The following is a 17,554-nucleotide window of genomic DNA, read 5'->3' as shown; positions in this document are numbered from 1 at the left end:
ACCATGCGGCGTCTTGTATCATACCAAAAGCTTTCATTTGTCGATTATTAGAAATGTGCCAGCTTTGTCGCTTCCAAGATGTTTCTCGCGTGGTATGCAATGTCTGACCCGAAAACATATGCTGAGACTTGTTAAACGGAGGCAATGCGGCTCGTGGGATAGCTTTGGTGGTTTGCTCGGTTGAAAATCCAATGCGAATACAAGCCGGGGTGGTTTACTTTTTTAATGAAGACAGTCTGGCCTTGGTGTTCCTTCATAAATAATGGAGAGAGAAATCTTCATTATCGGTCAATGAAAGAAGGAACAGTTTACCAGACCTTTGTGTATCCCTTTGTGTAGTAACTTGGTATCAATTGACAGTATCCTTCGTCTTGGTGTGGCTAGACTAACCTACCTGTTGATAGGCATACGTCAACGTCCCTGGGTAGTGGGGCACATGAGCCGTGTCGACATTCTCCGTAAAGTCTCGTGCTGGTTCGGTTGGCGTCATGTACCTCTCTGATACTGCTTTACGACCAGACTCTTGAGACTCGTTTCCATCGATTCACCCCTCGCATGCCTCGTCGCAACGCTGTCAAGCCCCAGTGCAGCACAGGCTGCCTGATGAGCTTTACACCGTTGCACGAGCAATCCACCCTCAAATGTTTGCCAGCGCTAGAGCCCCGTCGGAACCACTTACTCGTAGAGTGATAGCTAGTGCCTGCGTTCCAAACTTGACTTCTTGAGCTGCAACTCGACACCGGCTGCAGGGGCGATTGGCAGCCTTGGACCGACATGGAGATTCTCGACGAGAAGCAGAGGCTGGCCATGCAGAATGGTCAGCCACAGGAGATGCAACCGCACGTTCCAATGCAGGCGGTTGTGGACGGCGAGGACGGCGCTGCGGCTCTAATTACCGACGGCTTCTTGGTCCCAAACCTCGACGGGCCCAACGATGCAAACCCCCCCGCATACGGCGAACAGCATGACCATGTACGATTTTCACAACCAGGCTTCGATGCTGGTGCCGAAGTCACAGGTATGTCCGTTGCCCGTACCTTGGCAGTTGATGCACTCGGGCTTACGTGATTCTTCGCGGGCGACATGGCGGGGTATCCAACGGCTGCAATGGAGCAACCCATAAGACGCTGGCGAACAAAGGCTAACCACACACCGTCCATATAGACGATGGTAGAATTAATATCAATCTTCACACCAAGAACCGAAGGCTTGCTAATCTGCTCGCCCCGACAATCGACAGCCAAATCTCAGTAGAGCCTCAAGCCGAACCTGCTCTACCCCCAGCATATATCCCGCCTGGTCTAAGTGCTGAGCCAGGTCAGCCGCCTCCACCCAGCCTCAACGTCGTTATCCAAATCGTTGGTTCTCGAGGTGATGTCCAGCCTTTTGTGGCCCTGGGCAAGGTCCTGAAGGAATCATACGGACACAGAGTTCGGATAGCGACTCATGCAACGTTTAAATCCTTTGTTGAGGACAATGACTTGGAATTTTTCAATATCGGAGGCGATCCTGCCGAACTCATGGCCTTCATGGTAAAACATCCTGGATTGATGCCTGGAATCGATGCTCTGAAGAGCGGAGAAGTCAGCAAACGACGTCGGGGCATACAAGAAATGCTTCTTGGATGTTGGCGATCCTGTATCGAGGCAGGCGATGGTTTAGGACCTCCGCCAAAACCACATAGGATCAATGAGCCGTTGGACTTGGCTGCTGGAATGCCGGGAGACGAAAATCATCAACCATTTGTGGCAAATGCCATAATTGCAAACCCCCCAAGTTTTGCTCACATTCATGTTGCTGAGAAGCTTGGCATCCCTGTTCATATGATGTTCACGTAAGTTCCGCGGTGTCTTGACATTCAACATCAAGCAGTTAAGTACTTTACTTACTTAGTGATAGCATGCCATGGTCACCTACGAGGGCATTCCCCCACCCTCTGGCCAATATCCAATCTACCAACGCTGACGATGTCATGACTAACTACATGACGTATACATTGGTAGAGATGTTGACATGGCAAGGTCTCGGTGATGTTATTAACCGTTTCCGACAAAAAGCACTCGATTTGCCATCTCTGTCGTTTATCTGGGCGCCTGGCCTGCTAAATCGCCTTAAGGTTCCCTACACCTATTGCTGGTAGGCTGAATACTTTGACCCTTCTGAGGAGCTATGTCTGAAGTTTTATTGAACAGGTCACCAGCTCTGATACCGAAACCGAATGATTGGGGGAGGCATATCGATATTTCCGGCTTTTACTTTCTTAATCTAGCGTCGTCTTATACACCGGATCCAGAGCTTGCCGCATTCCTTGAAGCTGGCCCGCCCCCAGTTTATATTGGATTTGGATCCATAGTCGTGGATGACCCCAATGCGATGACTCGAATGATATTTGACGCAATTCATCTCGCCGGTGTTCGTGCACTAGTATCGAAGGGCTGGGGTGGTTTGGGCGCAGATGATGTTGGTCTCCCTGAAGGTGTGTTCATGCTGGGCAATGTGCCGCATGATTGGCTTTTCGAGCATGTCTCGGCTGTTGTACACCACGGTGGAGCTGGAACGACTGCGGCTGGTATAAAGGCTGGAAAACCTACGATTGTTGTACCCTTTTTTGGAGATCAGCCGTTTTGGGGAGCCATGATTGCAAGGGCGAAGGCTGGGCCGGAGCCAATTCGTTGTAAAGATCTGACTTCAGAAAACTTGGCTGAAGCCATCAAGTTCTGTCTCGAGACCGATACCCAAGAGAGAGCGAAAGAGCTGGGACACAAAATCCGAGAGGAAGCTGGAACAGATGTTGGTGCAAAGAGCTTCCATAAGCACCTCGATATCGACTCTCTGCGATGCTCGGTAGCACCTTGTCGACCTGCCGCTTGGCGAGTCAGAAGAACCAAGATACGCTTGTCGCCGCTGGCAGCGTCGGTGCTGATAGATGCAGGTCTGATAGAGTACAAAGATTTAAAGTTGTAAGTAATTCTTGCGTCCTGGAATCCGCACGTAGAGAAACAGCTGACTCGAATTCACCACAGATACCGACCTGTCGAGTACAATACAGAAGATCAGCCACCTGACCCCGTTTCGGCTGGCGCTGCTTCGCTCATCGGCGACTTGAGTGGAATTGGCATGGCCTATCGCAGATGTTCCTCGGGAATTATTCAAATCTCGACGCCCCAAGGATGGTCAAGGCTCAGAGACATCAACCATCTTAGGCTCGTCTAGCAAACTCACACTAGCTACAACGGACGCGATATCTCAGAACAAGTCTAATACTGACTTGTCTAGTATTGCCTCTCGGGAAAGAGAAGGCCGAGAAGCGTCAAGAGTTCCAACTGCTGATTCAAATCGATCGCTTACCGAACTATCTTCCGCATCACAATCTCTCGTGGAATCGAGGTCTGTAGCTAGATCTGGAGGAGATACAGAAAGCGGAAGCTCTAGAACACCTTCCAGGACCAGACTTCGGACCCGAGCATCCAGTGATCAGCTAAGACAAAAATTCTCCCGTAGAGACCCGTCGCCCCTGGGGATAAGTTTGGATGCCACCGTTGGAGCTGGACGAAGTGTAGGCCGTGCTGTGTCTACAGGTGTGAAGAGCCCGATGAACTTCTGTTTGGGGTTGGCTAAGGGATTCAGGAATATTCCGAGACTCTACAATGATGATACTGTCCGACCCATAGAGAAAGTCACCGACCTCAACAGTGGTATCAAGATTGCTGGCAAAGAGCTTGGCTATGGCTTCTTCGATGGCATTGCAGGTTTGGTTACGCAACCAATTCGAGGAGCTGAGAAGGAAGGACCCGGCGGATTCGTCAAGGGCATCGGAAAGGGCATTGGAGGCCTCATTGCCAAGCCTGCTGCCGGTAAGTTTGTCACGATCCGATACTTTGACTTAGCTGACACCGAGTTTTACTGACATGGCAAAGGCATATGGGGTGTTCCAGCCTATATGATGCAAGGCGTCCACGCGGAGTTCAACAAAATGTTCACGAAGAGCGTCCAAAACTACATCATTACTTCCAGGGTTGTTCAGGGGACGCAAGATCTGACTAGAGCAAGCGAGGAGGAAAAGTCTGATATTATTATTCGGTGGAACAATTCGAAATGGGACCTGAAGAACTATTATATGTTGAAGCGAAAGGAAAAAGCAGCCGAGAAGGCGCCAGCAGGATCAGAACAGTCCACGCAATCAGACTCACCATTTTCTCGACCTAAGACAAGCTGGCTCCACACTCGCGGTATGTCAGCAGAAGAAAGAAAGAGGCTGCAGACGCAAAAGAGAGGCTTCGTCGACGCACCTGTGCCTCTATCAAGCAGCTCTTCTAGTGCCCAGCCAAGCACATCAGACGATGCTGAGTTCGAACAAGCAATTCAAGCCTCTGTTCGGGAAACGTCTAGAGGCAATGCCGAAGAAGATGCGATGATCGAGGCAGCTATTCGGGAAAGCATCAAAGCTATGCGCGCAAGAGGGGCACTGCTGGAGACGTTACCGGAGGCTTCTGAAGACATTCCAGAAAAGGACGTCAGCATATTCGAAGACGAGGAGTACCAGATTACCGACGAGGAGTATCAGTCGCTTGTAGAACAGGCCATTCAGCAAAGTCTGGCAAGCCATATAGAGGATTTGTTCCACCCTCAAGAAACTGGCATATCAGAACTGGACGCATTTACTACAGAGATACACAGTGCCCAGGGCGCTGGCGCTGCACAAGCAGACGAACATGATGCTGATCTTCAGCGAGCCATAGAAGAATCAAAGAATGTGTCGACTCTTCCATCATTTGATGACGAGGAAGAGCTTCAGCGAGCTATTGAAGCATCGAAACAGGATATGGCTCGCGAGCAAAACCAACGAACTGAGGAGGACATTGTCTTGGAATATGTCAAGAAGCAAAGCTTGGCCGAGGCAGAATTCCATAGTAAGCTGAACAAAGGGAAGGGAAAAGCGGCAGCAGCAGAAATCGATAGCGAAGACGAGGAACTAAAGCGAGCTTTGGAAGAGAGTTTGAAATTGCACAGAGGCGATTGCGCCGGCCCTTCAGGGTCAGGGTCAGGATCAAGGTCAGGATCCGGAGCTTGCGATGAAGCAGCAGAAGGAAAGTGATCGGGTTTGGGTCTTTCAAATTCTAGACGGATCAATCAGGATACCCAGCAACGTATATTAATGAAGCATATAAGCGTTATTTTTGCGGATGAAGCCGCTGGTTAATTTACAGACGCGGAGCTGATACCATATCCGAGCGTGATGCTATTGATCAAGAGCAACACGAGAAAAATTTGACAGGTCGAAAGATTGCGATAAATAGATGTTATCTTGGAACCCTGGCCTGTCGTTTCCAAAAATTAAGTGGCCAAGACTATCGACCACGCAACCCGCCGAGCAGATCATGTAACTCCTGCTCATCTGACTTCACCTCGACATACTGCGCATGTAGCATCTCACACATGGCGGTTGTAGACCACACGCGTGCAAGACAGTTTGCGATGAGTAGAACAACTTTACCTGGTGTAGGCAGCATGTTGTATGCCGCGGCAACGAGGAAAGACCGAACCACAAAACGGAGGACCCAAAGGCGAGCTATGGACCATGAATTGTTGGCTTTCCGAGTGGCCTTTAGCATCATGTATACAGAATTTCAAAGTTTGCTTCAAAAGACGCAAACAGGAGGCACCACTTACTTCAATCTCCTCGAGGGTCTTTTGCCGGGAGCTGGAGAAGCGTCAGCGAATGGCAGAGCTGGTGCAGCGACTAGCAGACAGGTACATGCGATTTAGGCTTAAACTTCCCCAGTCATACGTTGATGAGGCTCTGGCGAGATGGCAGGGACAGTTGCCGCATACCAGCCGGCCCCGAAGATAGGCTTGGTCTTCGACAGAAAACCTGGGCGGCTGACTGGAGGAGGGAGTCGGCCGGAACGAAGTGGTATTGCTTTCGGCAGGAGGACGGCGCCGTCGCGCCTGGAATTCGTGGCTGTCGTGGCGACATGCCGTCGACCCGTACGGCCATGAGGCAGAAGGCGAGCGCACATCGGCAGCCAGACCTGACCATGGCTCCGCATGGCGTGCACCAGGCGTAGGTTGCTGCGATGGGGAGACGACGGGTGGCTGAAGACTGGCGTTGACTTCACACACTTGTGCGTAGACAAGGTAATCCACTCGGCCTGCTGCCACGAAAGCTCGCGTGTGGCACGCCCTCCGGTCAGTCTGATAGAAAAGAAGTGGCACATGTAGAGAAGATAAAAAGGCAACGGAGAAAATCCCTCTAAAAGACGAAAAGGGGTGTGGAAAACAGGAAATGAATATCATACACGACAACAAACCTCCAAGACTCACCTCGGACCTCTCGTGATAAGTCATTCCATTCGGTATTCCTCTCACGAAGGCGGTAACCGTTCCTGACATCTCGACTGTAACGCTCGTCTGATTCACTCTCAGGACCATGTCGGCGCCTGGGTTCACCTTCATCCTCGGTCTCGAATGCATCCCCATGCTGCTGTGATGATATCTGTTGAAGCGATGAAGAAGACATCGCTCTGATGCCCGAGATGATCCAGCAGTCAACGACAAGAAGATGTGTCATAGCTTGCCGCGTCATTACTAGAGAACTATCGTGGCAGCTTCTACAGCTTGGCTTAATGAGCCATTCCAACGACCTAGCCAGTGTTCCTCGGACATGCTGACTATACACTGTGGAAATTCCCGACAATAGACACCACATGACATTTGATACTTCAAGCACACGCAGCCCTGCTTACGTATCCACGTTCATATCCTAGCAGGGCCAGCAGTATGGGATCAAGTCTAAGCCTTTTCAGCAAGGACTTCTCTCGGGAATGGGTTCTTGGGATCGAAAGACAGGATTTGGGGTATTGACCATAGGTGGAGTGGAGTTTGAGGAGCGATAATGGCCACGGGGGGAAACCATGGGAACACGATAATATACTGACCAGAGCTGTCCAAAGGGGGAAGAAAGTGTACAAACGGAAATAAGAAGAAGGGTCAAGGCTGTCAACAGACGAATACCGGCGGGCAACGACGTCGTCTCTGGTACAATAGAAAAATCTGCTTCTTTAGCTCTAGGAGTTTCCCTGATCCCGGATACTTCTCCTGATTCAATCAACCCCATTGAGATGTACACGAAAAACCAAGTCCCTGTGGTCACCACATAACGCCAAGCTACCCGCCACACAATTACATATATGTCCGTTCTCTTAACTACTCCAAATCTGGGACTCCGAAAAAGAATGCTATAACCAACAATGGAAAGATATATACAATCATGACGACACCACTACCTGGCTCCATGACATGCAATGCAGTTTGTGCATATCGCTTTAAGACAGGGGGTCAAAGGATCACAAGGGTTTCAAAGCTTCTTCATTTGTCAGCCATAACGCTGCTGTCCACCCTGAGGTGGAGGAGGACCGTATTGCCCGCCACCTTGATTAGCACCTCCGCTGCCACGATTAGCCATGGCCATGACGTCCGGACGATTCTCCAAGGGCTGTTGAAAGTGGCAAATGTTGCATGTAACATCCTTGTATCCTGAGATAGTGAAAGGAATGATAGGCTGCAGTGACTGAATTAGTATACGTAGCATCTCGAGTGGACTGGGGTCGAATGGGAATAGACTGGAACAGTATGGACACGCGATAAACGAGAACGAAATCTCGCGTCGCGGATAAAGGCGAGATGTGCCGACCTGGTAACAACCAAATCATGGAATGTAGGTATGGGTGAGATGGATTGAATGCAGCTACCAAGGATAGGGCACTTACAACGAAGCAGAAGGTAAAGAATGGGCGGCTCTTGACAACGTGGGCTGCCATGTTTCCGCAATGGTGGCATTGACACACCATTCCCTCATATCCAGGAATCTCACTGCGGAAGGTGTGCTCACCGCATATGAAGAAGAAGAACATGGCGAGTGGACTGCTGACGTGGTCGGGGGAGCTTGCGAAGGGGACAAGATTTGTTAGAATAGGTTGATATGAGATTCGAATAAGTGTTGATCGGCAACAGCTCCTGTAGTCCTGGACGTGATGAAAGTATTCGTTTCAGACACGGCTTACTGCAACGCAACGCTCGTGAAAACGTCTTTCGAAGAATTGTGCGCCCAGCTACTCCGTACTCGTTGTCAAAATGAGGTTCGCGGCGGAGAACACTTGGCGGAAGTGCTGTAGTCTTGTCACACGATTTGAACAGGCCAATTGGGGCTTAGCGAAGACGGAAAACAGCGAGAGGCCACGAGCAAGCTCGACCCAGAAGAGGGAAACAGGGTCAACTCCACTTGAGCAAGAGAAATGAGTTGGTGAGTCAGTCGACAAAAAAGGCTCGGTTGGACGCTCGGGTCCAAAGCGATTGGGGTGCTCGCTTTGCGCGAGAAAAAAAAAAAAGAAAGAAAGAAACGGAGTATGAAGTAGTACGATGCACAATGCACGCCCGATTGTGGAACGAGGCCGAAAGGGGGAAGCGAGACGGTACCGAGACAGGATCGAGAGCACAGTAACAGATCGGTGTGTCTAGCATGCATAAGCTATGAGGGTTGAAGAAGGAGAATGGAGACTTGACAAGCGACGGGGCGTGGAGGAATAATAGAGTGATGACGCGTGACGCCACCCGTTGATGGTTGATGGATAATGGATGATGTAGGTTGTAAAGGTCTAAAGGTCCATGTACCAGGCGGTGCCCACAAGCAAGCTAACAGGGCCACCTCAGCCCAAAAGGGCAGCAGCTAGCACCACCACCGTCCTGCTGTCTGGGCTGGAGAAGCTGTGGCAGAATAGGTTTGTGGGGATGCTTGTTCCAGCACCCGCAAGCACAGACCCCACCTTCCGTGGGAAACGACTGCCCTCCGTCTGTTCTGCGAGGGAGGTGCATGCCGGAGCTGCGGCCAGCACTTGCCCCACTCCCATTTCTCTGCTGCTCGGTAGCTAACGCCTCTCGTGGCTCACGAAGAAAGAGGGGAAAAAAAAAGTTGGGGTTGTCAATTGACGACAACCACAACCCAAACGGATTCAACCACCGCTGGCGGCAGATTGCATCACACTCTAATCTGATTCTCGCGCTGCGGCTCGACTTGTCCGCCGCTAGGCTAATCTATCCAAGCTCGTTCACGAGTCTCACCCATCCCGCACTTCGACACAGGATGATCTACGACCTCAACATTGCGTGGTCCCCTTCCACAACTTCTGAACGTCTCCTCCAAACTCTCTCTCTCGCCTACTACCTTGGGTACTCCACAGTAGCCCTTAATCACACGCTGGAGCTTCCAGTCCCTGCGAACCCCAAATCGCCCTTCCCATCAGAGCTCGAGTCCTCGTCTTCGCGAACACTTCCTACGTTGCTGCACCGTGCCACTCTTCCCCTCGACGACCCAGCCGCCTCTAATTACCGCCTACAATCGCTCGCAAACGCGTATGATATTCTCGCAGTTCGGCCGTTGACCAAGAAGGCGTTTCAAAATGCTTGTCTGACTCTTGACATTCCCATCATCTCTCTCGATCTCACCGCACACTTTCCCTTTCACTTTCGCCCCAAACCATGCATGGCTGCCGTAAGCCGTGGGGTTCGTTTCGAAATATGTTACTGCCCAAGTTCTTGCCGCTGACAACCGCGGCCGCGCAAACTTCATCTCTAACGCAACCAGCATCATTCGGGCCACCCGTGGACGTGGCATTATGATTAGCAGCGAGGCCAAGACAGCACTTAGTCTACGTGGCCCGGCAGATGTGGTCAATCTCTTGAACGTGTGGGGCCTGGCGAAGGAGAAGGGTCTCGAAGGCTTGAGATCTATCCCCCGAAGCATCGTTGTCAACGAAGGAATCAAGCGGAATGGCTTCCGTGGCGTCATCAACGTGATTCAAGCGGCATCGAGAGATAGTAACGATACGAATAAGACGTCTTCGGAAGACAATGAACCGAGTGCAGGAACGGACACTGGGCGAAGTGGCAATAAAGCAAAGAACCAAAAACGCAAGAAAGGGGAAGAAGATGGACAGTTTATCAGCAAGAGACAGGCAAAGAAGCTGAAATTGTCCGCTCGCTCAGCTGAACCTGACAAAACGCCGGCTTCATGATATGCAATTAGCACAACGCCAGAAAGCTCGAGATTAAAGCCAACGAATTTCATGATGAGCATACACAGAATGGCAAAAGAGACACCATAGCCTTTTCACCTTTACCTGGAACTCGATTTTTACTTCTGGTAGTGACGTTCCAAGTCATCTAATAGAGCCTCCGATCAAGTTGATTCACAGCTATGTATCGCCTATTTACACTCTACACGCTTTAGTTGGCGTTGCAGTCCCTAGAAGGCCGCAGTAGTGGGAGCTGGAGCGTTCCCTGCTTGCTTCGGTAGGTTCCCAAGGTCGATTATGCTGTTTAGAGTGAGTCCGGATAGGTTGACCGCTGGTTGTGCCGGGGCAACTACTCCAGGAAGGGATGTTGCTACTGGAGCTACGGCAGAATCTAATGGCGCTGTAGGAGGCGGTGCCTGCCCTCCAATTTCGGGGGAACCAGAGGACAGACTCGTAGGGGCTTTGGGAACCGACGATGAAGTTGACGACGGCGAGGAACCGCTTCCCATTTGCGCATCAGGCTGTGGTGCTGCTGGTTGGGGGGATTTGGGCGGAGCAACCGAAGCTGGCACGGGAGGCAAAGATGAACTCGATTCTGGTTTTGGCGGTGCCGGTGATGGAGGCATCAGAGGATTCAAACTGTAAGTTGTTGTCGGAAGGGCAGTTTTGTCAATAGGAACTGTCGTCACACCAACTCCATTTCCATCAGCATTGGGCGTGGGGTTTTCTCCAGCGTTTGGCTTCCGAGAAGAGTTTTGAGGATTCTGAGGTTGGATCGGTTGTTTTTGGGACATTGCCTTTGCTCAGTATTAGCTACTTCATGTATCAAGTACATTGGGCTACAAAATGGACTCATTCCTGGTCGGGGCATTGACTTACACCTCTAGAAACAGTGACAGTCGTCGTGACTGTTCTGGGCGACTCCTTCTCCGCTTTGACCGGCCCCTTGGAGACTGTAGGCCGGACGGTCACGGTCACAAAGGTGACTTGTAGCCTGTAAAATCATGTTAGTGCTGTTGAAGATAACGACGTGGCTTGTTAAGCGAAAGGAAACGGACCCTTCTAACTTGGGGATGGGCCGCTGGCTGTTTGATTGCGTGCGATTACGGTTTTGTTGATCCATGCCAGGTTGCTGACCATTTGGTCGTTGTGCCTTTTGTTGGCCATTAGTACTATGTTGCTGACCATCTTGCCGCCCATTCGAACTTGCGTCAACAGCCTTACGACGGCCGGTCGGCGAAGCAGGGCGCAGCATGTGGGCATTGGCGGTGTTAACAACACCATCAGGTCCAACAATGGTCCAGAACCCGCGAGGTGTGCCGTCCTTGGCTTGATTGACATCGTACTGACTATCGCTCTCCCCCGACTTGAGCCAAACCCTTGATCCAAGGCTGTTGAGGGGACCAGATCTCTTTACCATGTCTTGGTTTGACCCATGTTGACCATTTGGCATGGCCTTACCTTCACGTCAGCTTCATTTCAAATAATCAATCATGTTGAATACACGAGAGCCAAAGGCGCAATTACCTGAGCGATGGCCGTGGCAGCGAGAAGGAGCCGGGCAAAGGCTTTCATCCTAGGCAGTAGGAAATCCTGTTCCTAACGGGACACGCACGCCACTGCCTAGACAGCGTGCGGATATTAACACTCCAGAGAAAAGAGAAGAGACAGAGAAGGAGAAGGAGAAGAAAGAGGTTTAAGTGTAATTATCAGGCAGGCCGGCTGCTCAAAATGTAAAAACAGGACGACTGCCAAGATCAAGGTCTACATCCAAGAGTCCGGAACAAAATCATGGAACCCAAGGATGGCATATCAGCCAGCTGATGAGAGGGCGAGAAGGCCTATATGACAGTTTGCAAAACGAGGGAGAGCAGAAACGAAGCAAAACTGAAAGAGAAGACGAGAGGAAATGCGGCTTGACCCAAACCGGGACCCTTCACGTTTTGCAACTCAGTGTAAGAATGTTTGGAGCGAGAAACAGGCGGGAAACCCAGGCATTTGCCTGTAATACGGAGTTGCAACAACGAACGAAGAGTAACTAAGAGGTCAAAGAGCGGCACATGATACTGAACAGAGAAGGAAAGGAAGACGAAAATGGGAAAATGAAGAGGGCAGTGTACGAGGTTGAAGGGAAAGATCAGATGGTGTGGGTGGGAAAACACAGCACAAGACAATACATGCATTAGTTCAGCGGGAGATTTGCTTAGCATCTGAACAAATATTTTCTAAGAAACGTTGACACTTGCTACGAGTAGTGAACCCTGTTGCGCTCGTATGAGCAGAGATCTCGGCAGCTCGGGAAAGAGAGGCGCATGTTGTCGAGTGTCATGTTTTGCCTCCAGTTGGACCGGGTAGATGGATTTCTCACCATCTTGGGGTCATTGACAGCGGAATCGATGGTGATGATACCTCCTATCCCCCGTACATCCTGGTTCATAGCTTGTTTTGAATAGGTTGGATTCGTGAGGGATGCGGCTGCGGTGAGGACCAAAGTGGGTGCATGCTGTTGCACGAGGAGTTGATGGCGTCGAGACTGAGACGTTTGGAGACGTCTGGCCCAGACAACTTGTGTTTGGGGGCATGGCCTCGCGTCACATGACTAACGGAGATTTGAAAATATGTAAATGGAGCCTGCTTGGTGTTTTGGTGGACGGAGCAGAAGACTTAGTCGGTGCTACGCGCTGGTGCGTTTGATGCTGATGAGTACGTAAGTAATACTCCCATCACTTTTATTTGGGAGTGGGTTTCGACGTCAAAAGTCGAACGGTGCAATCGAACGGCCGCCGCACCTTTGGTTTCACAGATCGCTGCCAAGTCCGTCGGCACCCAGGTAGGTCGGGAGGACACATGCTCCGTTTCGAGAGTGGCATTACACCTGGCATTGTGAATTGGTTGGTCCTTTGGTGCTTACGTAGAATATCCGCAGAGATATTGATGAAATGGCGCTGGATGAGACCGAGATCTGCAGAATGTCGATTTGGCTTGAGCATCGGGCAGTGTCGGACCAGTGCTGGCAGAGGCAGGCGGCGGGTACCTCGCACCTTCCTGCAGAGACCTGGCGGTAAAAAGTCAGTAAATCCCCACTTGTCTCTCTGCGACAACCACGATCGCTTTTGCAATCACAGTCAATGATGACATCCTCCTTTGGGTGTTGGTGTGTGTGCGTCATGGCGTGCAAAAGACACCTCCCTCACATAAGGATGTCCGTTTTATTATGACGCACATCACATAGCGCCACGAGGATGCAAACATGAGGCAGTTATAATATCTGCGTTCCTTCGTACAAAAACCATCCTTCACCTTATTCCACTCGTGCCGCCAGACTTGCAATCGCCAACAGCTTCGCCCGAGGTGTTCTTCGCCATGGCTGTCGCCCATGTTCTTGACAACTACTACCTAGGAATAACGGCCATTGTCACCGTTGCCTACCAGCTCTTCTTCTTCGCCATCGCATATTCCTTCAAATTCGACAAACTCACTGGTAAGTTGCGGCCCCTTTCGCTGCAGTCACAAATTACAAACTACATCGTCTAAACTCCAAAAGACCTCGCTGGCGGCACCAACTTCGCCATCCTGGCGATCCTCACACTCTCCCTCTCGGGCCACCACCATGCACGCCAAGTTGTAGCATCTCTGTTTCTCATCCTCTGGGCCATTCGTCTCTCGTCCTTCCTCTTCTTCCGCATCCTGCGCACCGGCTCAGATGACCGATTCGACGACAAGCGCGACAAGTTCTTCCCCTTCCTTGGCTTCTGGGTCTTTCAAATGATTTGGGTGTGGACCGTGTCACTCCCCGTAACCATACTGAACTCGCCCAATGTGACGCAGTACCCACAGCATTCCTTTGGCACTGGGAGAGATATTGCCGGCATTGTTCTATTTACGATGGGTTTCTTTATGGAGAGCGTGAGTGACGTGCAAAAGTACAATTTCCGGAAATCACACGACGGGTACGCGGTTTGTGATGTCGGCTTGTTTAAAGTGTCGAGACATCCGAATTACTTTGGCGAGATAATCATTCAGTTCTGTAAGTTTACTTTCAATAGTTTTGGACGGACAATGTTACAGCTTGAATCGATGAAAGTGTTGAGCATGGGATGCTAACGGCCACCATAGCCATTTATATGATTGCTGTTTCATCAGCAGCGGATGGGTACGTCTCAGGCCAGGCCTACAAAGCGCTGTACGCGACAATCCTGGGGCCAATTCTTCTCACAGTACTGCTCATGTTTGTCTCTGGACTGCCCCTTTCAGAGCGGCCAAAGGCCAAAGCACGCTATGAAAAGGGCAACAATTGGGAAGGATACAAGCGGTGGCTAGACCGGACGAGTATCCTGATTCCGTTCCCTCCACAGTTGTATGAGAAGATGCCTTTGTTTTTGAAACGAACCATTTTCCTGGAGTTTCCCATGTACGTGTTTTATCCGCCGTCAGCAGATGCTGGTGTTGTTGAATGAAGTGAAAGATGAGTAGATGATGGATTGTAAGATACCATGTACACATATCGGGATTCTCGGCTATGTGCTCTAGACGCTGTTGTTGCGTTGCACATTTGCAATACAGTGTAGAGATCAATTAATTAATTCAAAATACTATATCAAACGATGTTCCTTCCCATAACTTGGTATATAGAGATGAGATATATGTCCCTGTATGTCCGTCCTCTTGTTCCCCCGCGGTGTGACCCCGAACACCCCTATTGAGCAAACAGCACAACAGCATTTCTAGAAATAGACAAGATACTTCTGTGTTGAACCACGCTCCCAGCCCAAAGCTTACGATACCCAAGTTTTTGGGATACAACTACCGAACTGTAATGTGGATGTTATGTCATGCCGCAGCATGAAACGAAAAGGGGTGAACCACTCCGTTCCACCGATTTCTTTCGGATAGATACCTATCGTTTTCGCGTATAGATGGCAAGTTGCGCCACAATGAAAGGAAATAGCATGTGAAAATAGACGCATCATTTTGCCTCATTCCGTGGTTTTTTTTCTTCTATCTCCAAGAACATGCCCTAGCTGGTCAATTCTGATCCGGGTTGGTCGAGTGGTTGATCGAGAAACTCTTGGGTAGGACCGTAATCAGTTGAGGAAGAAGCCTCAGAGTGAGTCTCGGACCCTTCGGGGATAGGGACCATAGCACTCTTCGTCCAAAGATGAATGGCCTTGCCCCAGTCTAGGCCCTCGAGACACCCCCCTTTTACTGATACAACATTTTTTGTCTGCTTGGGTGTTGGTATTAGTTGCAGGCATCACGGGGTGGAGAGTTTGTGATTGAGTGCCTACTGGTGTTGCGTGAAGAAGTCGAGTCCCGCACTTTCGGCAGAAGTAGCTATTAAGCCTGTTAGTCTATCTAGCAGGTACACGGTTGTTATGAATTTACCAAGTTGAATCATACCAATACAATGTTTGTCCCGAGGCCGTGGGTCGACTGTGTCACTCATTAGTAAGGATTACGGCGAGTCATCCAGAATCCAGAATCAAGAGCGCGCTGAATGACCAATAGGTGCACTGCGTACTTGCAGCACAAACGCGTCTTGGAACAGCAGATTGGAGCTAAAACATGGTAAGGACCTACGCATAGCAGCTAAGTAATTCGGCCTCGGGAATCCTGAAGCGCGGAAATATAGCAGAAGCACCAAATGCTGAGCTTGTCTGGCGCTTGCACTCGGCACAGTGACAGATGTACAGCGCCAGCGGCTCAGGCAACGGCGTCTTGAAGCACACGGCTCCGCATTGGCACCGGGCGTCCATTTTGTCCACGTTGATTGTATGTAGTCGTTACTAGTCAAAATATCTATGAGAATAGGGTATTATAACATTAGCTCTTGCGATTTTTTTCGTGGTAGGCGTTGCATGTGCAAGCACGGTGGTGTTGTCGACCGTGAACAGTTTACAGTGCGGGTGTAAGATGGCGGGGCCTCCTCGGCGGAGATGACTGTAAAGTAAACCAAATCACAGGTTCGAGGAGAATTATCAAGTTGAGCAGGCGCAATACCAATTGAATATTGGGGAAATGATGGCAATAACGATGAATAAATGGAAGTGTTTAGAAAGTAAGGAAGACGACTGGGGAGAATAGAAAAAGAATAATGTTCAGCGAGACCGGAGACTCTTGAAAAGGCAAGAGCAGATTACAAGGGTCGCCGGAGTTCACTTGCTTTGTGTCATGGCCGAGGTGCGGCTAGCTGCAGAGTCACGCCTCAGTTCTGAGGTCTGGTGGCACCGTGGCATAACGCTGCAGGTCGTCCAGTTCCACCTTGGAAATGAGGCTTGCGCCAACTCAGCTAAAACACACTGATACAATGAACCGGACTAAACGACATACTGTCCCGTAGCTCTGGTATTATTAATAACGCTGTCCCGGTGTATCGCTCTACCGCTACTTCGCATATGGCGAGCGGGTCATCTGGGCCCGTCTTTGAAAGTTCCTATCTACGGCGTCTTGAGTGTCCGGGAACAGCAACCAGAAGTAAGCAATATGAACAATGCAGATATAATTCCGGTCCAGCTTGTGTGGCATATTTGCCGGAATTCCCGTTCAAAGGGGAAAAAAATACTAATCAGAAAATGAAACAAAATAAAATTCACTGGTCGTGTTTGAAGCACGCGAGAGTTACGTCTTGACTCGCTTGACATAAAATCACAAGTCATGGTGTAGCCTTTGATCGCAAGTACGTAAGTCTAATAAACTTTAAACCATATTTGTTATTGTTTTTGGTTTAATTTTAGTTTTAATTTTAGTTATTATTATTATTATTTTTTGGAAGAATTGCCATAAAAACCATACAGAACATCCATGGATATATTTCTCCGTCTCTTATTTCGTTCAAAAATTGCGCCAAGGAGTCAGTGGGTATCAACGGGCATCCGCGGCCACCATCGGTCCTGTGACTCCAGTGAACCAGTATCCAAATTATGACACCAAGGAATGACGGTTGAAATGGATCGAGAGAGCCGAGTGCCGCAGCTCTCACTCTCCGCGCATGCTAACGTTTCGCATCATGCCCGTTCATGGCGACGTGAGTCATCCCCGAGCGAACGATACTGGCGCGCAGTCACATGAGGTGGCTCTACCTTCGTTCCTTCCCCACTGGCGCAGCCCATCTTTCCTTCCGTGACATGTAGTCATCATGGACACGTTGGGAATAAATTTCATTGTTCTCATAGCCTAATTGACCATCCGCAAATTCACCTCCAATACCAATTTCATTCCCTGTATGGCAGTCCAACTGGAGTCCGGACAATCCTGAGCGAAGACTACGGCAGACCCGAACATTCCCCGTTCATCGGCGAAAACCCCGGACCCCGAGTCTCCACAGCAGGCCGGTAAAGCAAGAGGGAAGAGGGCGAATGTGGGATGTATAGAGTATCCGGTCGTTCAATAAAACCAAGAAAAGGACTGAATATGTTCGCAATTGACAAAAGACCTAGCTCCTAAATTTCGCCCATTTGAGACCTAATCTTCATCACATCTTGTTA

General features: G+C 50.0%; 10 protein-coding genes across 10 annotated transcripts; 6 read left to right on the top strand and 4 right to left on the bottom strand.

The window, feature by feature from the left end:
- Window positions 1-774: 774 nt before the first annotated feature.
- On the top strand, window positions 775-1,838 carry J3458_020413 (uncharacterized protein; the record flags this gene model as incomplete). The annotated part of the gene is made up of 2 exons (XM_066122022.1): window positions 775-1,018; window positions 1,165-1,838. 2 exons carry the CDS (start codon window positions 775-777, stop codon window positions 1,836-1,838), a joined length of 918 nt encoding a protein of 305 aa, XP_065973012.1.
- Window positions 1,839-2,169: 331 nt separating this feature from the next.
- On the top strand, window positions 2,170-3,213 carry J3458_020412 (uncharacterized protein; the record flags this gene model as incomplete). Its single annotated transcript, XM_066122021.1, has 2 exons — window positions 2,170-2,960; window positions 3,024-3,213. The coding sequence occupies 2 exons, from the start codon at window positions 2,170-2,172 to the stop codon at window positions 3,211-3,213; spliced, it is 981 nt and encodes a 326-aa protein (XP_065973011.1).
- Window positions 3,214-3,592: 379 nt separating this feature from the next.
- On the top strand, window positions 3,593-5,095 carry J3458_020411 (uncharacterized protein; the record flags this gene model as incomplete). The annotated part of the gene is made up of 2 exons (XM_066122020.1): window positions 3,593-3,854; window positions 3,918-5,095. The coding sequence occupies 2 exons, from the start codon at window positions 3,593-3,595 to the stop codon at window positions 5,093-5,095; spliced, it is 1,440 nt and encodes a 479-aa protein (XP_065973010.1).
- A 2,280-nt stretch (window positions 5,096-7,375) lies between these two features.
- On the bottom strand, window positions 7,376-7,913 carry J3458_020410 (uncharacterized protein; the record flags this gene model as incomplete). Its single annotated transcript, XM_066122019.1, has 2 exons — window positions 7,376-7,561; window positions 7,770-7,913. The coding sequence occupies 2 exons, from the start codon at window positions 7,911-7,913 to the stop codon at window positions 7,376-7,378; spliced, it is 330 nt and encodes a 109-aa protein (XP_065973009.1).
- A 1,226-nt stretch (window positions 7,914-9,139) lies between these two features.
- On the top strand, window positions 9,140-9,601 carry RPP1_2 (RNA-binding RNA processing protein rpp1; the record flags this gene model as incomplete). Its single annotated transcript, XM_007815776.2, has 1 exon — window positions 9,140-9,601. One exon carries the CDS (start codon window positions 9,140-9,142, stop codon window positions 9,599-9,601), a length of 462 nt encoding a protein of 153 aa, XP_007813967.2.
- Window positions 9,602-9,671: 70 nt separating this feature from the next.
- On the top strand, window positions 9,672-10,070 carry RPP1_1 (RNA-binding RNA processing protein rpp1; the record flags this gene model as incomplete). The annotated part of the gene is made up of 1 exon (XM_066122018.1): window positions 9,672-10,070. One exon carries the CDS (start codon window positions 9,672-9,674, stop codon window positions 10,068-10,070), a length of 399 nt encoding a protein of 132 aa, XP_065973008.1.
- A 230-nt stretch (window positions 10,071-10,300) lies between these two features.
- On the bottom strand, window positions 10,301-11,645 carry J3458_020407 (uncharacterized protein; the record flags this gene model as incomplete). Its single annotated transcript, XM_066122017.1, has 4 exons — window positions 10,301-10,867; window positions 10,950-11,064; window positions 11,129-11,526; window positions 11,598-11,645. 4 exons carry the CDS (start codon window positions 11,643-11,645, stop codon window positions 10,301-10,303), a joined length of 1,128 nt encoding a protein of 375 aa, XP_065973007.1.
- Window positions 11,646-11,911: 266 nt separating this feature from the next.
- J3458_020406 (uncharacterized protein) lies at window positions 11,912-12,280 on the bottom strand (the record flags this gene model as incomplete). Its single annotated transcript, XM_066122016.1, has 1 exon — window positions 11,912-12,280. The coding sequence occupies one exon, from the start codon at window positions 12,278-12,280 to the stop codon at window positions 11,912-11,914; it is 369 nt and encodes a 122-aa protein (XP_065973006.1).
- Window positions 12,281-13,175: 895 nt separating this feature from the next.
- On the top strand, window positions 13,176-14,673 carry J3458_020405 (uncharacterized protein). The gene is made up of 3 exons (XM_007815775.2): window positions 13,176-13,551; window positions 13,615-14,097; window positions 14,187-14,673. Exons 1-3 carry the CDS (start codon window positions 13,434-13,436, stop codon window positions 14,525-14,527), a joined length of 942 nt encoding a protein of 313 aa, XP_007813966.1. The 5' UTR covers window positions 13,176-13,433; the 3' UTR covers window positions 14,528-14,673.
- A 414-nt stretch (window positions 14,674-15,087) lies between these two features.
- On the bottom strand, window positions 15,088-15,826 carry J3458_020404 (uncharacterized protein; the record flags this gene model as incomplete). Its single annotated transcript, XM_007815774.2, has 4 exons — window positions 15,088-15,294; window positions 15,359-15,404; window positions 15,471-15,503; window positions 15,651-15,826. 4 exons carry the CDS (start codon window positions 15,824-15,826, stop codon window positions 15,088-15,090), a joined length of 462 nt encoding a protein of 153 aa, XP_007813965.1.
- Window positions 15,827-17,554: the final 1,728 nt, after the last annotated feature.

Source organism: Metarhizium acridum, assembly GCF_019434415.1.
Source record: "Metarhizium acridum strain ARSEF 324 chromosome Unknown scaffold_573, whole genome shotgun sequence".
Taxonomy (NCBI): Eukaryota; Fungi; Ascomycota; class Sordariomycetes; order Hypocreales; family Clavicipitaceae; genus Metarhizium; species Metarhizium acridum.
The sequence above is the reverse complement of the archived record's forward strand: the minus strand, read 5'-3'. Positions and strand labels throughout refer to the sequence as shown.